The sequence below is a fragment of the Maylandia zebra genome, linkage group LG4 (assembly GCF_041146795.1).
Source record: "Maylandia zebra isolate NMK-2024a linkage group LG4, Mzebra_GT3a, whole genome shotgun sequence".
In the NCBI taxonomy this organism is placed as follows: domain Eukaryota; kingdom Metazoa; phylum Chordata; class Actinopteri; order Cichliformes; family Cichlidae; genus Maylandia; species Maylandia zebra.
In genome coordinates, this window is record NC_135170.1 from 10,712,405 (window position 1) to 10,734,408 (window position 22,004).

Genomic DNA, 22,004 nt, shown 5'->3' on the forward strand with positions numbered 1-22,004 from the left:
GGCGGGACAATAAAAATCAGAATGAGAAGAGGAAAGGATGGAGAAACACAGAGGTAGAAAAACAAACAGCAAGTGAACGATCCCTTGAAGCACAGACTTATTCAAATACTTTAGGTTACTTGCTAAACTCGGACGCTGTAGTTTAATAACTTCCAAATAAACCAAAGTATGTTAAACCTCTGAGATATTCTCTTCCTACCCTCAGACCTCGGCTTGTCTCCGTCAGCCAAAATCTGGAGGAAATGCACTGCCCCATTAGGCATCTTGAGAAAATCCACAGTTGCGTTCAGGATTATACAGTACATAGATCGTTCTTTTTCTTTTTTACCACATCTGTTCTCAAAAAAACCAAAAAAATCTGCAAAGCACTCGATCTGTGCTTCACTGGGTGGCACTCGGTCTTGGCCTTGCTCCCTCCTGTGCTGCTCTCAACCTTCCTGGTGCCCTTCTGTTCCCCAGCTGGCGGCCTCATGCCCTTGCCCTGCCCATGCAGCCTGGCATTACCCTCTCCAATGTTTTTTTTTTTTGGTGTGTGTCTGAAGCAACACGTGCCGGCTTGGCGTCAGCGTGTGAGGTATGCGCTGCAGGTAGAAGTCAGCTTACCACGAGAAACGCTCACCCTTTACAGGCCTCAGATCAGTGTGATGTCACCCACAACAGCCCCTGAACCACTTACTGCACTAAATGAGAGCCATTAGCCGTACAAACAAAGACTTAAAGACTCGGTGTCATTTAATCAAAAAAAGGGAGCAGGAAGCACAATTAACATCAGGGCTAAGGTGTGTCAGAGAGGGGTCAGGTTATAACCGTGCAGGCTCATGTTACAGTCGCGCAGTCAGAGTCCCGGTGGTCGGTGTAAACCTAATGAGAGTCAGTAACCCCAACCTGGCTGCAGCCCGCCCGCTCCGTCTGATCTCCGTGGAAGACAAAGTGGTCTACCTTCCACACCAGGCATCGCTATGAAGAGCAGGGTACGCTAGCCAGTTAATAGTTGGAAACCTCTCTTTCTCCCTCTCCGTCTGCTCTTTTTCTCTATACCACTCTCCCCCATTACATTTGGTTTTTCCTCCCTTCAATAACGTCTGCAGTGGCATATTACAACTTGGAAATGGATTTTAAAAGGGAGTAGAAAAGGGTGCCAGAATGGGAAAAACATGGATTGGCTCAAGGGAAGCAGATTAAGTGGGCATGCCAAACCTCACGCTTTGTAAGAAACAAGAAAAAGACCCCCTTTTTACATTAATGCCCTGAGTTGAAGACCAACCGCATAGTGGAGGGAAATCAAAAATCCCACCCTCTTCGAAAGGGAGAATGAAAATTCCAGGCGGTGAATTGTCACCTCATATGGATCCTTTCCCCTTCGGTGTCGCTGGAGTGAATAAGGCTGTAAGGTGCCGTAAGGTGCTGTGAGGCTGTCAGTGTCATTGCTGCAGGTCTCTGTGTGCTCAGGGAACTGTAAAGCCAATTCACAGGCCTGCAAACATCCTGTAACAGCAACATAAATCCACTAATTCAGGCCTTTGTGTTTGGTAATGGATGTTGTGCCGTACTATGTAGATGTGATATGATAGGATTGATTGCTCTGAAGATCACTGAGGCTGCTTTCTAGCACCGCCCTGCCACCCAAACTGTCGGCCGACGAGCCGCTCATCCCATGTTGCCTCTGTTGGTGGTCCCTGGTGTAAGCTATATTTTCCCCTCACTTCTCTCTCTCTCCCTCGCTTTTTTATAGCTAACACAAAATTGTTCCTAATTCGCTGCTGCTAGAGGGGGGTAATTTGCGGCTTTTGGCTGAGTGTCGCAAGCCCCAAATTTGAAAAAGCTGCTGAGTTGAAGGCGTTCTGTGAAACGCGGTAGGAGCAACAGTAGGGAGAGGAGACAGAGAGGGCCTAAATTCAATCAGCTAAAAAGGGAAAAACAGCAAAAACATGATAATCCTCAAAAGGCTGAAGGCTGCTATGCAATAATAACTGTAGGGTTATGTAAGCTGTAGCCACCAATAATTATGGCTCTTTTAATGAAATGACGACTTTAATGTCTCCTCTTTTATTCCAAGTTAATGCGATTTCCTTTTTGCTCATATTTTTTTGTCGTACTATCTTGGCTAAAAAACTGTAGCTCGTACTTCACTTGTGTTTATTTTGTCTTGTCTTAAATTCCTTTCAATTAAAAACAGCTACAGCTGATTCTCTGCTGCAAAAATGCTATCTATGAAAGCAGAAATGGTTGCTTCTTACTAATGGCAATTTAATGACGAGCCGTATTCTGGTTTAGCTCTGTATGATGGTCAGCAGGAAGCAGTTCAGTTTGGAGCACCTCAAGGACCTGTGATCAAGCCACTTTTATTTTCTCAGTAACAACAATTTTCTTCATTGCTATCCAAGCTCTCTGCAGCTGTGGCTCGTCTTACCAAGATGTACTTAATTAACTCAAAATCATTTTTAATATTTGGCAGTCTTAGGTTATTAAACTCTGACGAGCTTCCTCCAAGTTGACTTCTCTTCAGTCAGCCGAAGACAAGCCAACATAAATAGTTTCCTGTTATAATTAGACATTTAAATAGTTATTTGACTCAATAATTGTCTTTCTTTTATAAAATTTTGGCATGTTTGCTAGTATGTTTGTTAACATTTTTGTTCTTGGGTAAACGAAATGCACCATTCTCATTTGTCCAAGCTAAAGCTATCACCAGCAGCTAGCTAACTTAGCTTAAGGTAACGACTGCAAACAGTAAACTAAATCCCCAGTTTGTGTTTTAAATGTTTTTACATTCACTTAAGGAACACCATATGTAATATTTGGTGAGCTGACTTTTGTTACTATTGGATAAAGCAAACATATTTTCCCCTCTGTTTAAAATTGCTTTGCTAAGCTAATGTTGACATCTATTGTTTGTAAAAGCAACAGGGACTGTGATGATTTATTTGATTTGATTTGATTCCATCAGCACAGTACCAACACTTTTGGAATCCAGTTATTGCAAAGCACTGACATTTGTAACCAGTAAACTAATTAAGTGAATTAAGTGGCCGGCTTTATCAATATTTCATTTGGATCAATGGTACTTTTCAATATCAGAAGATGCTATAGTCGCATTTCTGCAAATGAGCAGCTTTGATAATTAAAAAAAAATAAATAGAAGTTATGATTTGAAAAAATTGTTTTGGTAAAGGTATTGATAAGCTAACAAAGATTTTGAGACAGCTAGCTAAAAATAATAACATAAAATAGCTTTTATCTCCAAGTTGTTCAATTTTAAAGCTGAAAGCAGATAAATGAAGAAAAAGCTAAAAGTAGTATATGGCTGAAAAAGATGCAAGTATTAAAATAAACAGCTGGGGGAAAAATATCCAGATTTGTCTAAACTGCTTAACAACTCTAAAAGAATAAATAAATAAAATATATTTTTTTATTCTGACCTACTGTCTACATGACGCTGGAAGGTCATGCAAACAGGAAGTACGAGTTTGGTTGGCCACTAGCTGTGTTGGTCACAGTGTCTGGATCTCTCTTTACACCCAGTGCTCTACTTTCCCAGAGCGAAGGGGGCTGAGAGCTCTTCCACGGCCTCGTCGACACAAGCGCCCTGAGAGGTGCTCATTCATTTTGATTAACAGGGCCTTCCTCGCTCTCATCCCGTCCTCGGTGGTTCGCGCTCTCCTTGGGGGAAAAAGCCCACATGGATGTTTTTCTTTTTTTATCCCACATGGTTTTTCACTTCCACAACAGCACGTCATTACCCGCGTGTTTAAACACTTAAGAACAGTTTAAAAAGGAGGGAGAGGAGGTGGCGGTAGAGGAGGAGGAGTGAAAAAACACTCACGAGCAATGAACAGTTCTACATTAACTCTGTATCACTCAAGGGAGCTGTAAAGGCTGCCCTGTAAGCGAAATGAAGTCAATAAATAAATGTGGCTGTTGTCAGATGTCTGGAACCGCTTGAGAGGGTTTCAGCAACAGGGCAGCCCACCATGTTGAAATGAAGGGTGATAAGTTTGGGCGGCCCCGCGGAATTAAACGCTACAACTTGCTGAGTGCCATTGACTAATGAGGGCGGGTTTGCCGCATGATAAATTCAAAAACAAGAGGAATGTTTGATCTGCAAGAAACCACAGTTTGTTGAAAGTCACAATGCCTGCTCAGCTCCGGGTGGGAAGAGAACACCATCACAAGACAGAGGAGGTTTATTATTTTATGCAGATCCCACATGAGCAGCCTCTGATAATGAAACTACTCCCCCAGAGGCCTGCTTTCACTACAGTCAATCAAAGCACATGTGACAACAAACAGAAGAAAGAGACAGGAACTGTCAGTGGACCGCTCCAGTTCATGACTTCATTGGATTCAAATATCTGTCAAAACGCCAACTTGCTGTGATGCGACTGCAACTCTTACTTGGCAGGCCGGCCGTGTAAGAGAAAATATAAAAGATGTGGAAAAGCAGTAGCAGCTGGACGAGTGTTTTGCCAAGTTAAAGCAATTGATCGCGAGGGTCCAAGGAAGAATGGGTGGGTGAGTGGGTGGGAGCATGGTTCAGAGGAAGCGGCAGGTGTGGGGAAGAGAAAACACAATCACATCTCAAGTCAAACAAATCCGTCTCCACTGATGGAGATGGATAGAGGGTCAGCATTCCAATCCTTGCTGGAGATCCCCACCGCGTAGCCCCGGGTCCTCGCTCTCACTGCTGCTGCTGCTGCTGCTGCCACTGGGCCAAACATCTGGACGGACGGGGAGAAAGGAAGTAACAAAGAGGAGTGGAGGGGAGAACGTTTTCCAGAGATGAGTGAAAAAGGTGGGATGAACTGAGGTCAGGAGGAGAGGTGAAAGGTGTTAGAGGAACAGGCTTGTTTATCTTGGGTACTCCCCGTGGAGGAGGGAGCCCACAAAAGTGAGCTTGTGTTGGTGGGGGAAAGTTCACACCCTTCTTGTGGCTGCCTTTTATTTCTCTTCATCTTCATCTGGTTCGCTTTGTCTCTTTGGAGCATTTTTCTATCATCATCTGGCCAGCTGAAGGTCAGAGGCTGCGGTAAATGGGGGTAACATTGTGTTTAATCCTTCACCCAACACTTCAGCCTCTTCTATCAGTCATCCTTCACAGTGCAGAAGCCTCTAACTGCCTGCTAAAAACTTTGCTCTTTTATTTATTTATTTTTTCTTTGTGTATTCCCCAGGAGTCCTATAAAAGCCTGTGCAGCTCTTGTTTTCTCTGCAAGTCGAAGGATGAACTAGAGCTCATAAAGAGAAAACTCAGAGGGCACACTGAGGTCCTGGGCTCTGTAAAAGGCGGGGGCAGCAGCTCTGGTGCTGGTATAGTGGCAGTGGAGAGAAATGTAGAGTTATATAGACACACACACACTCCACACCTTGGGAGCATTTGATCCCCGTGAACACTGCACGGCCCGGAGAGGACACGCTCTGTAAATTTTCCTCGCTCCTGCGTGCTGTGTTCTCTGTAACAGCAGCCTGAGCTTGTAAAAATAAAAAATAAAAACCACACACATGACAGGTGCCAAAGTCAGGAATGTAAAAAAAAAAAGTGAATGATGAAATATTATCATGGTGCTTGCTTGTTATTTTTCTTTATTTTTTCTTGGTGTCGTGTACTTTGAGAGAAAGCGTGTGCCAAAGTGTTAGCGTGTGTATTCCACGTGTATGCAGTGCTGGGATTTGTTACTTGTGACAGTTCTGGATAGAAAAATATATTTTTTATTTAGTATTATTAGCAAGAAATGGTTAAAATATCAACCTTATGATGAATTGTTATAAGTGATGGACACACTGTCCTATTGGATTATGAGTACTAATGCAGTATTTGGCATAATAATTGGTAAGTTACTGTTTTATTTACCTCCGAGCTCATTTACCTATCCTGTTTTTCTTTCAGCTCTTTTATTAATTGTTCACATTTACACCAAAATCCAGTAATATTAGCTGTTTCAGTAGTTTATCTGTTACTTTTAGCCATTACCTTTTTATGTGCTAATGTCAGCTATTTAGCTATTGCTAATAGCTAACAGTTTTAACTTAGCTTAGCTGAACACTTTCAGCAGTTCCCCTGTTTACTTGATATCAGTCTCTTAAGTTTTATATTCTGAAGTTTTATTAATTTCATGCTTTTGCAATATGTAACATTTTCTCTCATCCTCTCTTAATTTTTAGCTAGCTATTACCGTTTATCCATTAGGCTACTCTTAGCTAACAGTGTATTCCCTGTTGACTTGCTGACCTGTTTTCTTGTGTTCTGCTGATCATATAAATCAGCATTATGCATATGTTTTAAACTATATAGTCCAAAAAATATTTTTGTGGGACTGAAAGGTTGTTCAGAATAAGTTTTACTAAACCTCTCAATTACACACTGTTGTGGACAACAAGTAGCCTAGCATAAAATCACATTTCCACTGTCCAAAGCCACCAAGCAAATATGTGAACAAATATATTAACCAAAATGTGCTTGTATGCCTGAGATTTCTTCTTCTAAATGTGCTTAGTTACATTCTGCTGCAGCTTGCATGTGTGTGTTTTTACTGCTGATGGCACAGTGGAGGATTTATTTGAACAGATGTGAACTCTCAGTACCAGAGTGACCTCAGGTCCTACTTGGCTACACTGCAGCTGATCTCTCTGCCCTGGAATAATAACACTCAGTTTAACAGACTGACCTGTGGAGGAAAAAGCTCGCAAACACACTGTCTAATAAGTCGAGGAATAAGTCTACATTTCCTCTCACAAGTTAACTGAATCTCTCTGTAACCTTATCAGAGCGTGCCTTGCTGCAATGTGGAGTGCATATGTCAGGGCATGTCCTTGTCTTCTGTGAAATATCTCAGTTACAGTAACCAGACAGTACAGTAAAACCAGAAGTTATATTCCTTTCAAAGTCAGATATATGGCTCGGGATTTATACTCTCATTGACTGAAAATGGAGGGTTTTATACCAAATGCACTGCACATTAACAGCGTTGAGCATGAGTTAGAGGAGTCCAGAGGTTGCCGACAAGAGCCATAAAGGAAGTGAATTTATGTCTCAGAGTGATACAGGCGGGAGGTCAGAGGCAGAGTTAAGTGTGTAGGGTCGACAAGGATGAAGAGACAGCAATGTTTGGATAGAGGACAGGGGAGAGTGATTCTAATTTATACCCCACTAATTGGAAACAGCAGAGTCCTGCACCTGAATCGCATTTTCGGCCCTGTGGCCAGCGCTAGGCCTGGGGGACGTGGGAGGGCGATGAGGGCTTTGGGGGGGTGGAGGGATGGACTGGAGGTTAGGGTCAGTGTCAAAGGCAGCATTGTTGTTTCTATCCCTGCAGCCAGGACAGAGGTTTTGTGGTGTGTGCGTGCATGTGTGCAGATTTGGAAACGCAAGATGCCCGTGTCTGAGCAGAATTAGTGTGTGTATGTTTGAAATGTTCTGGGGGTCATGTTGTTGTGACAGTCTTGAAAACACACCACACACACACACTAACGAGGCCGGAGCCAGAGTGAGGACCACCCTGGTGCAACAGAGCGAGAGGAAGGAGGGGGGAAAATCAGCTTAATGTGTCATGGTTTCAATCTGACACGATCTAACATATGACATGGCTGGACTTCAGCAGTCTTAGCTTCCTAGTTAAATAAATATGACAGCCTCCTGAGGTAATTACCATGCTGTGACCAAGTTGAGTCATAGCATCCGTTAATTATGAGATGGGCCGTGTGATTACAGTCCCTTTTTTTTTTGTTAAATCCATGCTGCGAGTGAGTTTCTGATGTCTGTAATATTTCAGTGAGTGATGATGTATTCAGATGTTGGCTGTGACTGGGGTCTGGCATTGTGCTTAAAAGTGAAGTAATCTTGGAATTTAGATTGAAAAAACACTGACTTTGCTCGATGGGCTTCATATCGGCACGATCTGTTTGCACTGCTAAGCCACAAGTCAAATCCGGGCCTATGCCAGAGATTCCCACCCAAGGGCACTGGCGCTGTCCCACAAGAAGGTAGTTAAGTGAGGTCCATGAACTGTATATGAAAGGTGACGCCACCTGTGTGTTTGTGGACTCGAGATGAGCAGTTTGTCTGTGACTATCTTATTTCATTTCATTTTTTTTTCAGGGGGTGGATCTGCCTGAGAAAAAGTAAAGAAACAATCCCTCATACTAAGTGAGCTGTCAATCAAAAAGTAGCCAAAACTTAAAGAATCCTCTGTTTTATTATTTATTTTACTCTGAATGGAACCATAATTGATAAAATGAAATTCATAGTCACTGAAACTTGTAATTATTGCTTAAGACTACAAATTAATTTAGAAGGGCCATAAATAAGGTGAAAATTTAATTTTCTAATAGTTTTCTACACAATCTGCCACCAGAGGAGTCGCCCCCTACTGACCACTAGCAACAATGCAGGTTTAAGAGACTTCCACATTAGCTTCACTTTCATCTGTCTTTTCTACACATTCTGAGTATCTCAACTAATTTGGAAAAAATACAAAGTATGTAATAGATATTGATTAAAATATTCAGAGAGTCGATACATTTGAAACATTTGCTACATTTGAATTGCATGAAAATATGACTGAATTTGAATGAATTTGGCTTGTAGTGTAAAAACATTTTGAAAGCCCAGAAATAGCAGAAGAGCTCTACATAAATGCCAGTCTATTTAACAATATATATAACAGAGTGAAATGGGGCAAAATAAATTTGTCTAAATGAGCCCATTAGAGTAAGGTAGCTTGCGGTCGGAAAGGAGCACTCAGGTTTTTCTGCTGAAAAAAAAAAGGGGGTAACACAGGCTCTGAACTAGAGATTTATGCCTGTTTTTCTAACACTGCTGTGTGTCTTTGTGCGTGCGTGCTTATGTGAAAGCAACGCATCAATTCAGTGCTAAGTGACGAGCTGTCAGCTTTCACAAAAGGACAGACAAAGACCCCCTTAATACAAACGATGCACAGTGCAGATAAACACACATAAACCCCGAAAACCAAATTTCTTGAAAAAAAGGGGGAAGAAATGGCGGCTGGATTTAGACATATGGGGAACATATTGGTGGCGGAGATCTGATCACACGAGTTTCCTCTGAGGAGAAGAGAATACAACAGGATTTAGATGTGGTGGGGGCTGTTTTGTTTCCCTTTAAGTGTGTGTCAGTCGTCTGCCCTCCTTGAGGATGTGAGAGAAAACGTTTCTCTCTGCTTCATCGCTCCTCTTGATCGACAACTTGATAGCCTGCGCACATGACTGAGTGTGCGCAGGCCAGAAAGACACACGCGCACTCGTCCCACTGTAGTGGTTTGCAGAGAGACAGTTGTCCTATGATACTGCTTTTTTTTGTTCTTTCCACCTAGCATGTATTCTGTTGACTGAGCTCTGAGCGCACATCAAAGCCACCACAATCTGTCTGTTTCTCTCACGATTTGCCCCCCCACCACACCACGTCGATCTATGACTGAGCACAAACCATGCACAAACTAAAACACATTTGTATATGTGTATGGTACGGGAGGGACTCTGCATTTTCTTTGATCACTGTTCATCTGACATTGAATTAGTTCCTTTGTAGCGTTCAGAAACACGATCGATTTGTTATTTGACGTTGAAATCCTTGATTTTAAAATAGCCGCTCGTATTCTTTCCCTTTGACAGATCATGTTACTTTTTTGTGTTGAAAAGACACAGAACCAAAGTTAGTGCGTGCGGGGTATCCCCAGTTTTTTCCTCGCTGTCTTATCATTTCCACATTGATTCCACTGCCCTCTCTGGGCTGAAGTAAAGCCACTGCAGCTGCACATCTTAATCTTACTTTCCCCTTCATCCTGCCTGTCATGTTTACTCCCTGTTTCTCTCCCTCCTCTCTTCTGCAGGATGCATGGTTTCAAAGGGACCACAGAACAAATCAGAGGCCCATCCCTGCGCACCAATGGCCTGTCTCTCATTTCAGATGGAGATTGAAGGGCACGTCTGCTCCGGGGGCGCCCACCGCCCTGAGGGCCTCTGCGTCTCCCCTGCGTGAGAGCTGGACCGCTACACACACCAAAAAACCCGTCGACCCCCGCAATCGGCTGTCTGGTGAGCTCAGTCGCTGGAAAAGCCCTAAAAAGCCTCGCCTACATCCCTTGTTAGCTCAAGGCCGTGTGTGAGTGGAGTGTGTTTTGGGTTTTGCGTCACTTTGAAAAGATATGACAATAAACGGGCCCTTGAGCAGGAGTTATTATGTGTTTGGCTGAGAAGCGGGAGCTCGTGTTGCCTCGACGGAAGCTGGATCTTTCCCAGCGTTGTTTTGAGGTGCTTTGGGTTTGTTAGTCATAGCTTACTGTAAAGTGCCTCCTGAGACGCTCCTATTTAGAGATTGTTTTGTGCGCCTCGACTCTGAAGTGGTATCACGGGCCAGCTCCCCTGGCTTTTTCCTGGGGGAGGATGTGTCAGGCTTGTATGCATCTGCAAAAAAAAACCAACAAAAAACCTACAAAAAAAACCAACCGAGGCCACAGAAGATCAAATCCAGGTTTGGACGACGCATTGTATCAATGCGAGCTGTGGCTCCAATCTCCCAGAGTATCTGTCTCCAGCTCTGGTCTTTCTAGGCCTCCATTAAGCTCCTCTAGCTTTCATATGACACGCCGATACCCATCATAAGCTGCATGACAGCATATGGACCTGAGTGACATTTGATGTACGTGGCAGGAGCGAGTGCAGCTCCTCTTTGCGTCTCCCATTCATGTGGTGGAGGGAGGATTAAGACTTGATCCAATAGAGCAGAAGTGGAGGAGAACGAGCCGGGGTCAGATCTGCCTTGAATTAAGTCAGTGTTGCAGCAGGAATAATACAGTCACCTCCCCCAGAACCCAATAATACTACTGAAGGATAATGTGTGTGTGTGTGTGTGTGTGCTTGGCCTGTGCCGAGGCTGCAACCAAACCACAGGCTGGTGTCCTTTACAGAGAATAGGGGTCTCTGTTGACGGTTCAAACACAGCCCGCGGCCCCAGCTTCAAAAAGGCCCCCAATCATCGCACCCACTTACAGCCAACGGCGCATGTCACTTAATGTGGACCACACTATCCATCAATTATGGTGACGCTCAGGGGCCATCTAACACCCGCACCGCAGCTCCGCGTAGTGAGTTGTCTTCTTCTCTGACTGAAGCCCCCCTCCAACCCCTCCTGCAATCCTCAAAGCCCATCTGCTGCAGGAGGTGCAGCGTGAGGCCGCTAACTCCTCAGAGCTGTCACACCAGCAGAGCTCAGGCTTTTCTGCTTCTTTCATCCCGCGATGTTTCGCTCCCTAAAGCTCATCCTCCTGCAAACGTGGCCTCCTGCAGTGCGCTTTAATAGCTCACTTCACCCCTTTTCTCATTCTGATTGTCATCCTTTTTGCACCATTCCCGTCATGCCATAGATTCCCTTTGAAGTGTCCCAACAGTAGGCTTATCCGCACGCCTGTAAGACACACGAGCCCGTGACCTTACCCTCCTACTAGCTGTTTATCTGTCCCTTGGCAAGCGAACTGAGTCAAACTGGAACTCATTTATCGTCATCCGATTCTGACATGTTGCCACGGGGTATTAGTTAAGCCCCAGTGCCTTTTTGGCATCCAAGTGTCAGAACGTATGTTAAGGTTGTACGAGTGAAAATAAATGACTCAAATGTGGCGACCATATTGGGAAGTTCTCTTTTAACAGACGGATGCCGGCGGGGCGTACAAACCTGAACCAGACCGCACATCCGAGTCTCAGCCCTTTTCCTCTTTCTCCCGTCTCCAGTCGCTGTCCGCACAGGACATCTTCCTCTGTCACATCTGGAGGGGGGTGTGGGCGAAGAGGCTCGGGTCAGGCCGGAGGGGACGAGGGGTGGCTCTCGTTCCGGCCGATTCGCCGAGCTGTCCTCCCGCTCGAGTCAGCTGCTCGTACACGTGCAGAAGCTTTGGTGTGCATTCATGCGTGTGTGTGTGTCCATCAGAGCCCTAACCTCAGCAGCTGTGTGTGATTTTGTATTCATATCATCTGGGGGGCTTCTTTCTTGTTGTAGTTTTTTTTCCCTTTCCTTCTTCTTCTTCTTCTTCTTCTTCTTCCTGTCTGTGCTGACACCTTGTTCTGTGCGCTGGAGGCCCTTTATGGTCAGATCATGGATGGGAGCTGCTTCGTGTCAGCTGCACTGCCTCTATTTCTGAGTTTCCACTTCATCTGGGAAATAGTGCACAGACGCTTTTCTATTTTCAGCAGTGTTTCAAATTTAGGAGAAAGGACATCCATGCTCTTTTTTTAATAGCTCATCTTTGTCTTCCATGTTATTTCTGCCATTTTAATTTCTTCTTCTTTTTTGGTTTTCAAAGCAGTTTTGGTATGAAGTGTTACTAATTGACATTCATGAAGGTTCTCTCATATTTAAGTGCACAGCCTTAATTCATGCATTTCAAAAAATAATTGGTGGGAAAAATTATCCCGTAGCTATTGGATATAAAATTTCAACTAGTTTAAAAAAATGTTTATAAGCCATATTTGAGATTTTCAGTAATGCCTATATTCATGTACTGCAGTTAGTAGAGCAGTCTGTAATGGCAGAGAGAGACATGGTACTCAGAGAGTTTAAAACTTTGAGAAATCCTTTTTAAACCTTATTTTTGAGAGACAATGATCAACCACTTTAGGCACCTTTGACAGCTGATCACATGAAATGTTTTAAGTCTGCTCTGACCATTTAAATTTGAATTAATTTAGGTAATACTCCAAAATAGCTCCCCAAATATGTGCCCACAGGCAGGGCCGAGTGGGAAGACTTTGATAATAGATTGCATAGCTGATGAGTATAGTGTCAGACGGCTCACTGTAACTACCTACAAAATACTAAGTTTGTAAGAGTTAGTAAAAAGTAATAAATCACAGCTTAAATGGTTTAAATACAAATGTGACTAAATGATTTTTAAAAAAGAAGCGTTTGGAAAATATGTCAAATGTTAGAAATCAGTCAAAAAACATCTGGTGAATTTTAAAGCTAACATAAGAAAAATAAAAAGTCTGGACTCACTGTTTAAAATTTTACATTTCATATTTAAACACTTTAAAATTAATTTCTAACACTGCAGTAATTACATTTTAAAATGTAGAAATAATTAAATGAAGCATCACATAACTTCTTCTTCTTCTTCTTCTTTGTTTAATGATTATTTCCTATCATAGTCTGGACCCGCTGTCGAATACTCCCCGCTGGACACACACAGACACAGACGCACAGTCGGACGGGGCGAGCACTGCTTGGTAAACAATCGCAGCCACACATGCTCACGCTAGGAAGGAACATGAAAACAGCACTAATGGGAAAAAGATGAGAGGGCTCACAGCGAGCACACCCAGAGAGGAGGAGGAGAGCGAGCCGGCAGTCGGACACCGCTCGCTGCCTCAGCCCTGCATGCCGGCACACAAAAACAGCCCTCAGATAGAAAGATAGTTCCTGAGGTCACACTGTTTAAAAAAAAAAAAAAAAAAGGAAAAAGATTGGTGGGTTAAAAAGCACTCAGCTGATTTACAGCCTCTGTGAACTCGTGTGATTATTTTATCCGAACGTTATATTATTATAATTTTGCTGTACTACTTTATTTCTTTCCAGCTATTAGAGCTAAATTACCTTAAATTATTTTTGCTTTTTTGTCAAATATATTTAGAATGTTTTATTTACCCACAAATTCTTCCAGTTACAATCTGGCAAACAGTCATATTTATTTGTAAATAAAAAAAAACTAAATAAAATTTTAAACATGTTTAACCACTTGCCATAATGGTCGTGCGCTGTTCCTGTAAAAAAAGAAGAAGAAGAAGGACGGCCTTGTGCTGTGAGGGGAAAGAGTGTGTCATCTTGTTTATTTTCCTTTGGTTTGCTGTCTTTTTCCAGGCCATGGGGCGCGATGATAACAAAAAAATATTGCGGGCGTCCGTGTCTTCACAGCGGACTGCCCTCCCCCACCACCACCACCATTACCACCACCAGACTGGATCCGACGGGGGACCGCAGGGCCGTCGCAGCAACATTTTTGCCGTGAGGGAGAGGAGCAGAGAAGTTACCGCCTGTGAGTCAATGACGGCTCGCTGCTGATTCCCCTCACATGTTTTGCTTGTTTTTTGGGGGCTTTTTGCTTTTTTCATACAGGCCCAAATCAGCTCCCCTCTCTGTCCCAGTGAGGTCTCATCCTCCAGAGTTAATACTGGCCGCCGTCACAAGCTACGGAACTGGTCTTGATTAGTGCTACTGAACTGAGATACTTATGTACGCCACATCCTTCTGGAAAAAAAAAAAAAAAAAAAAAATAATTACACTCCCAAAAAATTCTCATTAATTTTTCTCCAGACTTCCAACTCCGTCTCCGCGCTCTCTGCCTTATCCGTGGTGTGTATCCACTAAGACTGAATAATATTTGGACAGGTGTTCTTTCATATACATTAACTTGAAGGAGTCTAGCGTGCAGTTTCATAAAGCAGGGGGGAAAAGAAGCATATCCTGGTGAGTGGGTTCTGAAGTTGGTGCTGTATGCTGTAGTCTGTACTGTATGTGTAATCCCTAACAATAAAAAACTGTTTAGCACTAATTTTCCTGTACTTTTAAAACCTTTTTTTCCTCCCCGTTTCAGACAAGAGGAGGCCACATCTGGAAGACAGATGTAGTCCCAGAGCTTGTTCTCTCCCTTTGACTCTTGCTCTCTCTCTCACTGCTTCTCACTCACTCTCTCTTTCTCCTGTCCTTCCCTCCCTCTCCTCTCTTTTCGGGAAACATGAGAGCCGGGCTAATTCTCTCTCTCTCTCTCTCTCTCTCTCTCTCTCTCTCCCTTTTTCTCCCTGCCTTGCTCTCTCCCTCCCACCCTGGCCGGACCACCCACATTCGGAAACGCCTAGCTGCTCCTGAGGCAGAGCCGCCGGCAGCTTAGAGAGACCAAGAGGCAACAGCAAACAAGAGAGATGTAAGGACGGGCCATGATGGACGGTTTAAGCAAGAGTGTCAATTACTGCCGTGTCAAAGCCATTGTGTGCTGCTGAGAGAGTCTGAGGGACTCATCTGCTCCAGCGTGAACCCTGGGCTTTTGTTCCTCGCACCACAGCTATCTATATCCATTCATTTTAATCTGCAGTATGGTAGAAGCCATTGTAGAAAAGCATCTCAAGAGAACACATACATACTACAAGTAACCACAGCTCATCTCTGTGAAGAACAATCACTTCAGATTAAAAAAAAATCACACTGGAGTGTACTTAAAACAGCAGCTTTTATTTGCTTGGTAGGCAGTAAATGATTATCTTTCAGTTCACCTCAGAAAACTTCAAACTTCTATATAAAGGTCAATGTCACCACCTTGTGGATTCTTCTTGGTATTGCCTCCTAACAAAAGTGTTTCAAGCCTTCCCTGTGCCCTCTCTAAAAAGCATAAAACAGGTTCAGGAGTTGTTACTTAATGATAAATAATTTCTTTAGAGATCAGTAATAGTCCACTCATAAGGACGAGCTGCTTGCAAGGTTATGAATAATCGATTTGGCTGTTGTATGATATCCTTTTTATAGGAAAGTTAAAAGGATATTCAAAATTTTCACAGTAATGGGTTTAGATGCAGTTAGTTTGACGAGTTAGTGTAGCGCTAGCTCTGCACTCTAGGTCAACTCTTTTAAGCTTGTTGATTTTTACGTTTTCGCTGACTTTTTTCATTGACAGAGGAAGGGAGGGAAAAGGGAGGGGAAAACACAAACAAACACAGCAAAGTCAGAAACTAGCTTGTGAACACAGCAGCTTAAAAGTTTGACATTTTCCTCAGAAGCTGATGGAGATCAAAAATAGAGCTAAAAGGAAAGGCAAGTTGGACAGAACCAGCCACCCCCAAATAAATTTTATTATGTGTCTTTTCACTGTGTCAAGAACCAACTATTTGCCAACGTGAAAAAAAAAGAACACTGCTAGCAAGCTTGGTTAGAAAGCTGCATTCATCAGGACATCTCGGATGCTCTGTTAGGTCCCAGTCACAGAGGCCTCCACAACCAGCTGATAACTAACGGTCTTTAGGAAAAAAATGTGCATTCCCTGATCAATTGGCAAGTGGCTGCAGAAGGTTGCGTGCTATCACTAGTTGAAATAAGGTGTGTCCAGTGCTCCACTGAAAACCTCTGATTACTTTGGTTACAGCAAACTGCTGCAGTCTCCCACAGTTTGCATGGAAGACAAGTTTTCGCTACCACTCAGTGGTTTGTTTACAGACGAGATGGCGTCTTCATGTACTTGAAGTACAGAAAGAGGCAAAGATCTGAGTCATGCCGACAATATTGAATACTAAGCTAGCAAAAAAGACAGCGGCAGTTACATTTGAGAACATACCAGCCGAAAGATTTTTCAAATCCAGCAAACCCGTAAATAATTGTCCTTATTTACGGGTTAAAACTGATCTATAAAGCATTATTTGTAATCAGGGAAACATGTTATTTTGTGTTAGTGGGTAAGCCCACAGCCCAGTAATACAGTGGTTTGTGGAACACAGAGTGGCTTTAAGGTGCAACTTAAACATGAGATTGCTTCTCATTTAGTTTTCTCTGTTTTTCTTCGCCCCACTTCAGTAGCCACAGACCCCACTGTGGCCCCAACCATACCTCCATACGTCCCTCCCACGAACAGACCGACCAGTGACCCCAGCAGCGACTCCCTTCTCACCAGAGAGGACAGCCACCTAATCCACCCAGTCAGCTTTTCCCACAAGCCCCCGAGGAAAGACGGAGCAGAGGTGGAAGGTGAAACATCAGTAGAGGGAAAAATGCTATCTACATCCACATTCAGGTCACCTATGCTCCTCTCTGCTTCTTCGCGGACCTCTTCCAATTCTTCCTCATTCTCCAGTTGGGAGTCTGTGGGAGACACCTGGTCATTCAGCTCCTCTCTTTTTTGTCTCACTATCTCTGCCTGCCTCTCTCTCACCCTTTCCTCAGCCTCCTGGTACAGAGGGCAGCTAAAGTGTAAACCCCCACTCTTCATAACTGCCTGCTCGACTTTCTCCAGCAGCTCCTCCACCGATGTCCTTCCATCTTGTTCTCCACTGCGGGCTTCCAGGGTGTGGTAGCGCTCTCCACATCTCTCCACCAGCTCTATTAGGTCCTTTCGCCATGTGACGAGGTATTCTTCCAGCTGCTCGTCCTCATCCAGCACATCTGTGTGGGTGAAGAGTATGATGGTATTTCTGCTTACAGCAGAGGAACCAAAGAGCTTCTTCAGGACATCCAGTGCCTTGGCCTCTTCATCAGCCGGCTGGTTTGCTGGGACACAGAGCAGAAAGGCGTGTGGTCCAGGGCTGGATGAGGCAATGAAGGAAGAAATGTAATTTCTTCTTTCCTCTGAGTTACAACCTGAACCGTACCAGGCTGGACTAGAGACTATCACCACCTGCAGAGACGTGACAGAAGCATAAAGAAAAAGCAATTACAATTGATTACAATGCACCTGTTTAAAAAAATGTCTGTTATTTACAAAGATTTTTTTTTTTTACTTTGGTATTCTTAAACTGAACTCACTACGTGAATGAAGTTCAGTCTGTGTGTGCATGGCAATTCCAAAATTTCTTCACAAATTTCATGGATATTTACACTTTTATAAGGATTAAAGTCAGTAAATTCAGAGATTTACTGAACACATTTTTCATGTTGGAAACAAAAGCACTGAAAAAATATGAAAAGACTGAACTACATTGGACTGCACTGTTGAGATACCTTTGCATCTTTATCTATAAGTGTGTTTAGGACTTACTCTTGTCTTAATAATACACTAACTCTATAGCAAACCCTAATATTACAGCCTTACAGAATCCACTACATGTTAGCATCAGTGGTTCTGCTGATCCACTGAAAGTTACTACAACCTGCAGTTTGCTAGCTCCCTTTGACCTGTAAATTGTTCTTGGATGTCAGAATTTGAATTGCAGAAGCCAGTTTAACACAGATTTATGGATCAATCTGTTACCAGTGAAAGCTATGGAACCAAGGAACAAATCTCAGGGCTCAAACACAACTAATTCAAATTACTACTTGAGGCTGGCTCCAAAAGCGAGTCGATCCTCTGCTGTTAAAATACTCGACTCAGAAATGAAAATAACACATTTACAGCTAAAACAGTTTTGGTCTCAAACATTTATTCACATCCTTATAACAATTGTATGTTTGTATAATCCACCTATTTGAATTTTTTAAGGCTAGTCAGTTGAGTTCTTGCTTGTGGCCCTTTGGCCTGTTTTTAATAGCTTATCTGACAAATAACAAAGCTTTCTGTGTGGCACAGCCCATCCGAGAAGTGTGCACTCCAGTTTTGGTTAGTAAAACTTGAGTATTTTATTAGTTTATTACAAGGCATTAGCCAGTATCTCTGTTCATACAGTTTACAGATGCAGGTTGGCAAGCAAGCTTGTTAGCATTAGCTTATGATACAGAAATTCACAATCTTGACCTAATACGGGCACTTCTGACTCGGAAAAAAACAAAAACAAAAAACATTGGTGGAAGCCAAACCCTAATGTTAAAAAATTAAGATTAAAAAATGTGGGTCACAACCACAGTGGCTACATCCATCTTTTATTTACAGCCTGTGTATATCTTAATCTCCCTCCCCTTCATCCTCCTGTCCTTGTCCATTGTCAGCAGTTCCTTCACACTAATAAATGTATCTTGCCTTGTTTGCTTATATTAGAATTACACTAGGCAAGCATTTCACAGCAGTATCATCCACTTTGCCTTCCTTGGAGGCTGTAAAACAAATTTAACTGCATTGACCACCCAGCAGATTCAGGTGTTTGTTTTTGCTTTGGTGTGAAGGCTAATGGTAGAATTACTGAGCCTATTAACCACATTTGTTTGTTTTTTATATATATAGTTGACCACATGAGAGCAACAGCTGCAAAGTGATGAATATATTTAGTATCAGTGTGCATCAAGATTTCACACCATAGAGTACATATAACAAGGCTATGATTTTACAACTAACGCGTTAAAACAAACCCAGGTCTGTTGGCTCAGTTTCTTTTGGCTGGTGCGAGCGCTGTAAACCAAAGCCTTGAGCAGATACGCCCCGAGAGTTTCACAGTTGCTTATTGGTTTTTTTTGCAAAATTTTGAAACCCAGTCATGCTTAATTTTGTGGGTTTTCTTAATCATTTAAATGTGCCTGGTTGGTTAAGCACACATTTCTTTTTTCCTGTGAGGTAAGAAACTCAAATGAATACTGCAAACTGGCTTTTAAATGCATTCGTGCTCATTGTTGCGTCTGAGTACATCAGATTGCATTTCAGATGAGAGGATTCAGTGATGTCGACATGCAAGAAGGTGTTTACAGGAAATGCCACTGGACAAAATTCAGACCGCATCTATCATCTGCACGATTAAGCAGCAGCACGTTAACAAGAAGAGAGAGAGAGAGAATTTATTAGGAGTTACATTTTCTTTCACACAAACATGTTTCTGTTATTAACCATTGTAACCACTGGTGTCGCCAAAACAACCAGAAATGGATCCTTAATATTTATCATGTTTATATGTTTTTAAACATATATGTTTAAAATATTAACACAAGCCCTTAAATCCTTCATGTAAATATGCCACACAGACTAATTTTCATCTGCAGTCAATGGCAGGTTTATGGCAAACATTAAGACAAACATGAATTTGATGGTCAGTTTGTCGTCTTCACCACTGTAGCTGACAGTTCTTCAGCAACCTGCTACTTGATTTTAGCATGTAGCTGTAAACCAATCAGGCATAACATTTTAACCACTGTCAGGTGAAGTGAGTAACACTGATTATCCCTTGATCGTGGCAGTTTTTAGTGGGTCCTGACTCCTGCCCACCACCAAAAGCTTCAACAATGAGCACATGAGCACCAGAACTGGACCATGGAGCAATGGACGAAGGTAGCCTGGTCTGATAAACCACATTTTCTTGTACATCACATGGATGGTTGGCTGCGTGCGCATCCCTTAACTTAGGAACATCTAGGCTCATGATGCACTGTGGGAAGAAGGTGAGCTGGCAGAGGCAGTGTGACGCCTTGGCCAATGTTTTACACGCAAACCTGGGATCCTGCGAACCATGTGGTTACTTTGACATACCTACCTAAGCATTGTTACAGAACATGAACACCCTTTCATGGAAACAGTATTAACTATGGCTGTGGCCTCTTTCAGCCAGATAATGGACCCTGCTACCAACCAAAAATGGTTCAGGAATGGTTTCAGGAGCACAATGAGTTTGAGGTGCTGACTTGGCTTCAAAATCCCCAGATCTCAATCCAATCAAGCATCCGTGAGATGTGCTGGACAAAGAAGAACAATCAATAGAGCCCTCCCCCCTTCACATTTTGATGCTAGATCAGGCCTTCAGGGGTCTAGTGGAGTCCGTGCCTCGATGGGTCAGGGCTCATTTTGGCAGCAAAAGGGGGACCAACACAATATTAAGCAGGTGGTGATAATGTTATGCCTGATTGTTGTATAATCATATTATGAACATACATCTGGCAGGTTACAGTAGGTGGACTAAATGTAGGTAAATTATTACTTTATAGACTAAACTTAAAACTAAATCATATTTAATCTAAATTGTAATAATTTTGTCTGAAACAGGCCTCTTATGTAATGAGACACTGAGTCTCTGACCACCATTATAAAAAAAAAAGTTAACCAAAAAAAAAAAAAAAAACATAAAACAACAGAGGACCCAAAATTGAACCCTGGGGTACTCCGATATTAATGTTAACTGTTTAGGAAATTAACACATTAATAGATAATAAAGTTCTTGTTTTTTTATTGACATTTATACTCATATTTTAAGGTATTGTATTTTGTAAACATCTGGCTATAATGTTTCAAAAGCACAAAAGAGACATGCAGACTTCAGAAATAAGCAGGTGAACTTATAAAGGACCACAGTCCATACTCGTCAGTTATTGTTACCTGTCTGCCCGCGACTTCCCCTCTGTGTTTGCTGCACTCCTGGACAGCATCATCATCTGTGTCCTGCTGGTAGTCTTGCAGGCCGAGGATTTTGCATATTGCAGTCTTCTTCCCTGCCCCACTCCGGCCCAGCACCACCAGCCTCAGCTCTGCTCAACAAGAGAGAGAAAAAAACGTTTTCATGACACGCTGCACTTATTTCATACACTGAAGTGTGCTCACTTTAAAGGGACCGAGTTTTTAAATTCACTTATAGCCCAAAATAACTGCCATGTATAAGCTGTCTGCTCCTTATCGTGCGAGTTGTTTACAGAGATAAGGCCCACCCTGTTTGCCGGGTGTGCGTGTCGTAAGCTCGTCTGCTACATTGAGCTTTGAAGCGTTTCACCTCAGCTGGCTGCGCCCTTTGCAGCTGCTGCTTCCCGTAAACCGACCGTGGAGGAGCCGCGCCCCTAACTTTCCTTTCTTATTTCATGGTTTCTGCCCCCGAAACGCCACATGCGAGACAATTTATCAAACCTACCTGACTGTGTAGCAGATGCTGACATTTCTGTTCCTGCTCGCTGTCGTATGTAGCGTTGAATCAGGCGTAAACACACACTTCCTAATTCCTGCGGGCTGACTCAGCCCTGCCTCTGACACTGAAGTTCACTCCGCCAGAGGTGAACACAGCTCCATCTGTTGTGGGAAGTGTTGATGGCACCATGCGCACATCAGGGCATGGATGTCAGCACCGAAGTTTACAATTGTTAACTCGGGGGGAATAATTTACTCAGTTTAACTGGATGACTTTATTTATCAAATGACCAGTTGGTTTTTGAGCATAGACTTCTTACTCATAAGGTAAGACAGATAAGCCATTTATAACTGCACCAATCCATCTGCTGTTAATGCAAATATCTAACCAGCCAATACTCAGTGCATTTAGAAATGCAGACATGGTCAATATGACCTCCTGAAGTTCAAACTGAGCATCAGAATGGGAGAAGAAAAGTGATTAAAGTGACTTCGAACATGGTCTGGATGTTGGTACCAGACGGCCTGGTCTCAAACTGCTGATATACTGGGATTTTACCACACAAACAC

General features: G+C 42.9%; 1 protein-coding gene and 1 long non-coding RNA gene across 5 annotated transcripts in view; one reads left to right on the forward strand and one right to left on the reverse strand.

Moving 5' to 3' along the window:
* The window catches only part of LOC101486921 (uncharacterized), a 58,961-nt gene extending 42,269 nt beyond the window's left edge, over window positions 1-16,692 (forward strand). For 2 of the 4 annotated variants that reach the window (XR_013098283.1, XR_002721245.3), the window contains exons 3-7: window positions 9,843-10,047; window positions 13,153-13,230; window positions 13,862-14,036; window positions 14,857-14,921; window positions 16,556-16,692. This is a non-coding gene — a long non-coding RNA (uncharacterized LOC101486921). Of the gene's footprint in view, window positions 1-5,647; window positions 5,828-9,842; window positions 10,048-13,152; window positions 13,231-13,861; window positions 14,037-14,594; window positions 14,922-16,555 lie in introns of those variants that run through there. The other 2 variants (XR_013098284.1, XR_013098282.1) reach the window with 2 other exon arrangements.
* Window positions 15,206-21,589, reverse strand: si:dkeyp-69e1.8 (GTPase IMAP family member 7). Its single transcript, XM_004562972.4, has 3 exons — window positions 21,442-21,589; window positions 20,919-21,067; window positions 15,206-17,372 (listed from the first exon to the last, which is right to left on the reverse strand). The coding sequence occupies exons 1-3, from the start codon at window positions 21,464-21,466 to the stop codon at window positions 16,518-16,520; spliced, it is 1,029 nt and encodes a 342-aa protein (XP_004563029.2). The 5' UTR covers window positions 21,467-21,589; the 3' UTR covers window positions 15,206-16,517.
* Between the last annotated feature and the right edge of the window lie 415 nt (window positions 21,590-22,004).

Excerpts from the sequence above, each read along its gene's own strand:
- si:dkeyp-69e1.8 (XM_004562972.4), bottom strand. The coding sequence starts at position 21,466 with ATGTCAGCATCTGCTACACAGTCAG. Across the intron at positions 21,068-21,441 it reads AGCATCTGCTACACAGTCAG|AGCTGAGGCTGGTGGTGCTG; the intron begins GTAGGTTTGATA and ends CTTGTTGAGCAG. Across the intron at positions 17,373-20,918 it reads GGGAAGTCGCGGGCAGACAG|GTGGTGATAGTCTCTAGTCC; the intron begins GTAACAATAACT and ends ACGTCTCTGCAG.